Source organism: Myripristis murdjan, chromosome 14 (genome assembly GCF_902150065.1).
Source record: "Myripristis murdjan chromosome 14, fMyrMur1.1, whole genome shotgun sequence".
Lineage (NCBI taxonomy): Eukaryota > Metazoa > Chordata > Actinopteri > Holocentriformes > Holocentridae > Myripristis > Myripristis murdjan.
The window spans coordinates 36,768,578-36,776,077 of record NC_043993.1 but is presented as its reverse complement, the minus strand read 5'-3'; the positions used below and the strand labels follow the sequence as shown (position 1 = coordinate 36,776,077).

The 7,500-nt window shown below is 47.7% G+C and overlaps 1 protein-coding gene across 2 annotated transcripts in view; it reads left to right on the top strand.

The window, feature by feature from the left end:
- Positions 1 to 7,500, top strand: part of dacha (dachshund a) — a 37,107-nt gene that overhangs the window by 26,661 nt on the left and 2,946 nt on the right. Inside the window, exons 4-10 of one of the 2 annotated variants that reach the window (XM_030068452.1) lie at positions 1,044 to 1,205; positions 1,301 to 1,606; positions 1,787 to 1,855; positions 3,177 to 3,334; positions 4,530 to 4,677; positions 5,878 to 6,003; positions 7,145 to 7,204. In XM_030068452.1, coding sequence (XP_029924312.1) covers positions 1,044 to 1,205; positions 1,301 to 1,606; positions 1,787 to 1,855; positions 3,177 to 3,334; positions 4,530 to 4,677; positions 5,878 to 6,003; positions 7,145 to 7,204 — 1,029 coding nt within the window. Of the gene's footprint in view, positions 1 to 1,043; positions 1,206 to 1,300; positions 1,607 to 1,786; positions 1,856 to 3,176; positions 3,335 to 4,529; positions 4,687 to 5,877; positions 6,004 to 7,144; positions 7,205 to 7,500 lie in introns of both variants that reach the window. The other variant, XM_030068451.1, reaches the window with a different exon arrangement.

Sequence of the window (7,500 nt, the reverse complement as noted above, 5' to 3'; positions counted from 1 at the left end):
CACACACACACACACACACACACACACACACACACACACTCAAAACAGTTCCAGTGTAACCAAGCTGTTACTGCACCTTGAGACAAGAGAGCTGTGTGTGTGTGTGTGTGTGTGTGTATGTGTGTATGTGTGTGTGTATGTTGTTAGCATCCCCTATTGAAACAAATGGTTACTGTTAGCCAAATGCTAACTGATCCACCTGTTATGTTCATTGTTCTATGAGGCTAACAAGCTAACATCTCCTTGTCTCCTTTCCCTGTGCCCTTGTCTCCTTGTCTACTTGTATCCTCTCCTTGTCTCCTTTCCCTGTGCCCATTTCTCCTTGTTTCCTCTCCTTGTCTCCTCTCCTTGTTTCCTTTCCCTGTGCCTTTGTCTCCCTGTGTCCTGTCCTTGTCTCCTTTCACTGTCTCCTTGTCTCCTTCTCTCCTCTCCTTGTCTCCTGTCCTTGTCTCCTTTCCCTGTGCCCTTGTATTCTTGTCTCCTCTTCTTGTCTCCTTTCCTTGCTCCCTTGTCTCCTTGTCTTCTCTCCTTGTCTTCTTTCCCTGTTCCCTTGTCTCCTTGTTTCCTGTCCTTGTCTCCTGTCCTTGTCTCTTTTCTTTGCCCCCTTGCCCCCTTGTTTCCTTTATCCTCTCCTTGTCTCCTCTCCTTGTCTCCTTTCCATTTTTCCTTGTCTCCTTGTCTTCTCTCCTTGTCTCCTTTCCTTGTCCCCTTGTCTCGCTTTTTCCTCTCCTTGTTTCCTCTCATTGTCTCCTTGTCTCCTCTCCTTGTCTGCTTTCCCTGTACCATTGTCTCTTGTTTCCTCTCCTTGGCTCCTTTCCTTGCCCCCTTTTCTCCTTGTCTCCTCTCTTTGTCTCCTCTCCTTGTCTCCTTTCCCTGTGCCCTTGCCCCCTTGTCTCCTTGTCTCCTCTCCTTGTCTCCTTTCCCTGTGCCTTTGTCTCCTTGTTTCCTCTCCTTGGCTCCTTTCCTTGCCCCCTTGTCTCCTTGGCTCCTCTCCTTGTCTCCTTTCCCTGTGCCCTTGTCTCCTTGTCTCCTTGTCTCCTCAGGAGGCAGTGAGTGCTCCTGGGAGAAGGAGGGGCTCCTCTCCCCCCCTCCCTCCTCTGTGGTGGGCGTGGCTCCTCCTCCTGGCTCAGTGGGCGGAGCCACAGCGTCCCTCCTGGGCGGTCACCAGCTGAGCCTGCAGCAGCACGGCACCCTGCTGGCCAATCGTGAGCGAGCGCCGCCTACGCATCACTGCCACATCATCAGCGGGCGGAGTCACCTCAGGTAGTAACTCTGTCTCTCTCTGGCTCCGCCCCCTCAGGTCTGTCGGACCTTCCTTTTATGGTCATGCCCCACCCCCTCCTCCCGGTGGGCCTGCCACCCGCCAGCGTCGCCATGGCGATGAACCAGATGAGTCAGCTGAGCGGCTTGGCCAACATGGCCGCCATGTCGCACGTCCCGCAGGCGGAGGAGAGCAAGGAGTCGGTGCCAGGAAGCCCCGCCCCCTCCCCGTGCCCCTCCCCCAGTGACGACGAGCTCCACCCCCAGCAACCTGCCAGCCAATCCCCTTCCAGAGCCTCTTCATCCTCCTCATCATCACCTCCACCGACACACACCCCAGACCTGGGTGAGCACACACACACACACACACACACACACACACACACACACACGTCAGAGCTTGTTTGCTGTGTCAATGAATAACTGATATAAATGTGCGTGTGTGTATGTGTGTGTGTGTGTGTGTGTGTGTGTGTGTGTATGTGTGTATGTGTGTGTCTGTGTGTGTGTGTGTGTGTGTGTGCAGTGCTGAACTCCACAGATGGTGAAATTGCAGAACGAGAAAACAACATTAAAAAGATTCTGAAGGAAAAAGGTAAGTGTGTGTGTGTGTGTGTGTGTGCGCGTGCTGTGTGCGTGCGTGCGTGTGTGTGCGCGTGTGTGTGTGTGCAGAAGGGTGAAGCAGATGGTGTAATGTAGCCCAATTCACAGGTGCCACACACACACACACACACACACACACACACACACACACACACACACACAGTTAAAATGTCCTGAGGCATTTTAGTACAGCGTTCAGTTGTAGTGATTTTTTATTTATAGACACAACAGAACCTGTCTGTCTCTCTGTCTGTCTGTCTCTCTGTCTGTCTGTCTGTCTGTCTGTCTGTCTGTCTGTCTTCCTTTCTTTCTTTCTTTCTTTAAATTTGTGACAATTTTATTATAATTTTCCATTTTTGTAATTCCTTATAAGTTTTGGAGATAATTTTCTCGTAATTTTTATTCATTTATTTTTAGATTTTTTGGTAATTTCATGGTAATTTTCTTGCTCATTTTCTAGTTTCTTGTGTTTATTTATTTATTTATTTACTTTTTTTTAATAATGTTGTGGTCTGTAAATTTCTCGTAATTCCATCTTTAATCAAAATTTATTTACAAATGTATTATTTATTATATATTATTTATTAAGTTATTTATTAAGTTTGTCAATAATTTTGTGGTAATTTTACTGTGAGTCTGTTTTTTAGTTTAGGGGTCAAGAAATCAAGTCACTTTTTCCAGATTTCAAACAGTTAAAATATTAAGCTGAAAAGGAAGAATGGAGAACAAGCACAGAAATTTAGAAAAAAAAAAAAAAAAACAACAACAAAAAAACAGTATATGTGAGGGTCAAGGCTCACACACACACACACACACACACACACACACACACTCATGATTAATGCAGACAGGAAGCTTTCCTCCACCTCTTAAAACCAAACCTCATTAAATATTCATGAAACTTGGCTGAAACATAAAAACTACAGAAACACACTGAAGAACAAACACGGCAACAAAAGAAAAGAGAGACAGGCAGGCAGGCACACACACACACACACACACACACATACACACACACACACACACACACACACACACACACACACACACACACCCCGAGCCACACTCCAGAAAGCTAATCTAGTAGGAGAGGTGGAGGACTGCAGGCTTGGTTACCCCCGGCAACAAGACAAATGATGGGCCCTGTGTGCACATGTGTGTGTGTGTGTGTGTGTGTGTGTGTGTGTGTGTGTGTGTATGTTTTGCTATATAAAGAGCTTCATATTTTTTTGCATTAACTTGTATTTTGTTGTCACTATTTGTATTTAATAATTTCTCATTGATGTATTTTTCTGTATTTTCGGTTTTTCCAGATGATTCCATGTTGCCCCTCCCACTTCTGAAACCCACCTATGAGAAGATGCCGCTCACCTCTCAACCGCTGTCCATCAACCACGCAAGCCCCGCCTTTGCGCCATTCCTATTGGCTGAGGGACTGTCGTCAATGGAAACGCTGCTCACTAATATACAGGTTAGGGAAGAAAGAAAGAAAGAAAGAAAAGTTTTTTGTGCAATTCAAAATGTCTGAATAATTAAATGACACAGAACCCTTTGACAGCTGATCACTTCCAATCAGTTCATTTGATTTTAAAAACATTGTGATTAACGGGCGTTTACTTGCACATGATGCCTCGCCACGCCGCGAGAACCGAATAAAAATCAATAAAATACAAACCTAAATTAGTTCCATACAACGCGTTTCCATAGAGAATCAGTATCAAACTATTTCATAACCATCAGATTTTCACAGCTATGAGCTCTTATTCTTACAGAAAAATAATTATTCATGCAACATCTCCAGCTTACATCTGCTTACCTTGACGAAAATTAAATGTTTATTGGAAAATATGCAATTTAAAAAAAAAATCCCTATTTATTTTTATATATGTTGCAATATATATACATATATGCTGTATGCATATATTGCAGTATATTTGAACATATAAAGACAAACTATTACATGTAAAAATATAGTGCCGTTTTTGGTCTTGATTGCAATATATTTTTTATATGTATCAATATATAGACATGTATGGTCTATGCATATATTTCAATATATTGGAAAATGTAAAGACTAGTTCCCATATATGGAAATGTATTATCTAAGAGATCACATGATATTTTCCAATATACTGTAATATATTTTTGTTTTGTAAGAGTAAATACAGCAACAAACATAAACATGTTCCTCCGTGGCTCCGGCAGGCTTCTATTTATGCTTTTAACAGAAATATAATATTATCAAATGTAATTTATTATGTTATTTAACTCAAAACATCAAATTAATTTTAACTTATTGACGTGTTATCGACTTAATTATTTTGCTGTATAACTGCCTCCAACAGCAGCGACACTAAGCGCTCCTGTCCAATCAGGTCGCTCGGTCTGATCTGACCGCCACGTTTCCCTTTGACCCTTTGACCCTTTGACTTTCTGCCGCAGGTTTGTGTCGTTGTGTATCAGCTGCTCTCAGACGCCAGCGACAGGAAGCCAGTGAGCCAATCAGGAGCCAGGAAACAGACGTTGTTGTAGATCTGGCCAATCAGTGCTGTTTTAAAAATGCCAGAACGGACCAATGAGACGCATCCTTCACTCACAGCTCACACTGTGTGTGTGTGTGTGTGTGTGTGTGTGTGTGTGTGTGTGTGTGTGTGTGTGTGTGTCAGGGTCTCCTGAAGGTGGCGGTAGAGAGCGCTCGCTCCCAGGATAAACAGAACCAGCAGGAGAGGAAAGAGTTAAAACTGGAGCTGGAGAGAGAGCGCGACGTGAGACAGGCTCTGCAGAGACAGCTGAGCTCCGAGCTGCAGAGCAGAGGTGAGACAGGTGGGCAGGTGGAGGTGAGACGGGTGGGCAGGTGGAGGTGAGACGGGTAGACAGGTGGAGGTGAGACGGGTGGACAGGTGGAGGTGAGATGGATGGACAAGTGGAGGTGAGACGGGTGGACAGGTGGAGGTGAGACAGGTGGATGGTGTAGGTGAGACAGTTTAGAAAAGTGAGGGTGAGACAGGTAGACAGGTGGAGGTGAGACGGGTATACCGGTGGAGGTGAGACAGGTGGACAAGTGGAGGTGAGATGGGTAGACAGGTGGAGGTGAGACAGGTGGACAGGTGGAGGTGAGACGGGTAGACAGGTGGAGGTGAGATGGATGGACAGGTGGAGGTGAGACGGGTAGACAGGTGGTGGACAGGTGGAGGTGAGACAGGTGGATGGGTGTAGGTGAGACAGTTTAGAAAAGTGAGGGTGAGACAGGTAGACAGGTGGAGGTGAGACGGGTAGACAGGTGGAGGTGAGACAGGTGGACAGGTGGAGGTGAGACGGGTGGAGGTGAGATGATGGACAGGTGGAGGTGAGATGGTAGACAGGTGGAGGTGAGACAGGTGGACAGGTGGTGGACAGGTGAAGGTGAGACAGGTGGACGGGTGTAGGTGAGACAGTTTAGAAAAGTGGGGGTGAGACAGGTAGACAGGTGGAGGTGAGACAGGTAGACAGGTGGAGGTGAGACGGGTAGACAGGTGGAGGTGAGACAGTTTAGAAAAGTGGGGGTGAGACAGGTAAATTAGCAGTCACACAGGTGATTAACGTCTTTTTTCACTTTTTTCTTCTCTCCTTGTCTCCTTTCCTTGTCTCCTCTCCTTGTTTTCCTTCCCTGTCTCGTCTCTTTGTTTCCTCGTTTCCTTGTCTCCTTGTCTTCTCTCCTTCTCTCCTCTCCTCGTTTCCACTCCTTGTCTCCTCTTCTTGTGTCCTTTCCTTATCTCATTTCCTTATGTCGTTGTCTCCACACCTTGTTTTGTCATCTCCTTGTTTCCTTGTCTTCTCTCCTTGTCTCCTTGTCTCCTCTTATTATCTTCTCCTCTCCATGTTTCCTCTCCGTGTGTCCTCTCCTTGTCTCTTCTCATTATCTCCTTGTCTCCTCTCCTTGTGTCCTCTCATTATATCCTTGTGTCCTCTCCTTGTGTCCTCTCCTTGTCTCCTCTCCTTGTGTCCTCTCCTTGTGTCCTCTCCTTGTGTCCTCAGTGTCGATCCAGCGGCGGCTGAGGAAGGAGAAAAAGGCCAAGAGGAAGCTGCAGGAGGCTCTGGACTTCGAGGCGAGGAGGAGGGAGCAGGTGGAGCGAGCGCTCAAACACTCCGACTCCCTGAGCGGTGAGGACACGCCCCGCTGCTACCTGTCCTCATCTGTCCTCACCTGTCCCACCTGTCCTACCTGTCCTCATCTGTCCCACCTGTCCTCATCTGTCCTCACCTGTCCCACCTGTCCTACCTGTCCTCATCTGTCCCACCTGTCCTCATCTTTCCTCACCTGTCCAACCTGTCCTCATCTGTCCTCACCTGTCCCACCTGTCCTACCTGTCCTACCTGTCCTCATCTGTCCCACCTGTCCTACCTATCCCATCTGTCCTCATCTGTCCTACCTCTCCTTACCTGTCCCACCTGTCCTCATCTGTCCTCACCTGTCCCACCTGTCCTACCTGTCCTCATCTGTCCCACCTGTTCTACCTGTCCCACCTGTCCTACCTGTCCTCATCTGTCCTCACCTGTCCTCACCTGTCCCACCTCTCCTACCTGTCCCACCTGTCCTACCTGTCCTCATCTGTCCTACCTGTCCCACCTGTCCTCATCTGTCCCACCTGTCCTCATCTGTCCCACCTGTCCTACCTGTCCTCATCTGTCCTCACCTGTCCCACCTGTCCTACCTGTCCTACCTGTCGTCATCTGTTCCACCTGTCCTACCTGTCCTCATCTGTCCTACCTGTCCCACCTGTCCTCACCTGTCCTACCTGTCCTCATCTGTCCTCACCTGTCCTACCTGTCCCACCTGTCCTCACCTTCCTCATCTGTCCTCACCTGTCCTCACCTGTCCTACCTGTCCTCATCTGTCCTACCTGTCCTCATCTGTCCTACCTGTCCCACCTGTCCTCATCTGTCCCACCTGTCCTCATCTTTCCTCACCTGTCCTACCTGTCCTCATCTGTCCTCACCTGTCCCACCTGTCCTACCTGTCCTACCTGTCGTCATCTGTTCCACCTGTCCTACCTGTCCTCATCTGTCCTACCTGTCCCACCTGTCCTCACCTGTCCTACCTGTCCTCATCTGTCCTCACCTGTCCCACCTATCGTCATCTGTTCCACCTGTCCTACCTGTTCCACCTGTGCTCATCTACCCCTCACCAGATGAGTGCTAGCTAACGTTGCGGCGCTGTGCTAGCTAACTTTGCGGCGCTGCGCTAGCTAACGTTGTGGCGCTAACGGACTGGGCAGTGACTGTTTGATGTTTGTGTTTTCAGACGGCGTTCTGCCTGAGAACGAGCTGGAGAACAAACAGCAGGAGAACTCTGCAGTGCAAGGTGACCCCCACCACCACCACCACCACAACAACAACAACAACAACAACAACAACAACAACAACAACACAACAATACAACAACAACAACAACGACACAACAACTACAACAACAACAACAACAACGACACAAAAACAACAACACAACAACAACAAACAACACCCTGACCCTGACAACAGTAACAACAGCAACAACAACAACAACAACAACAACAACAACAACAACAACAGAACATCAACACTAAAAGCTCCTCTTGTCCTCCATGAGTTTGTCAGCGTCATCGTTCAGTTTCCTCCTGG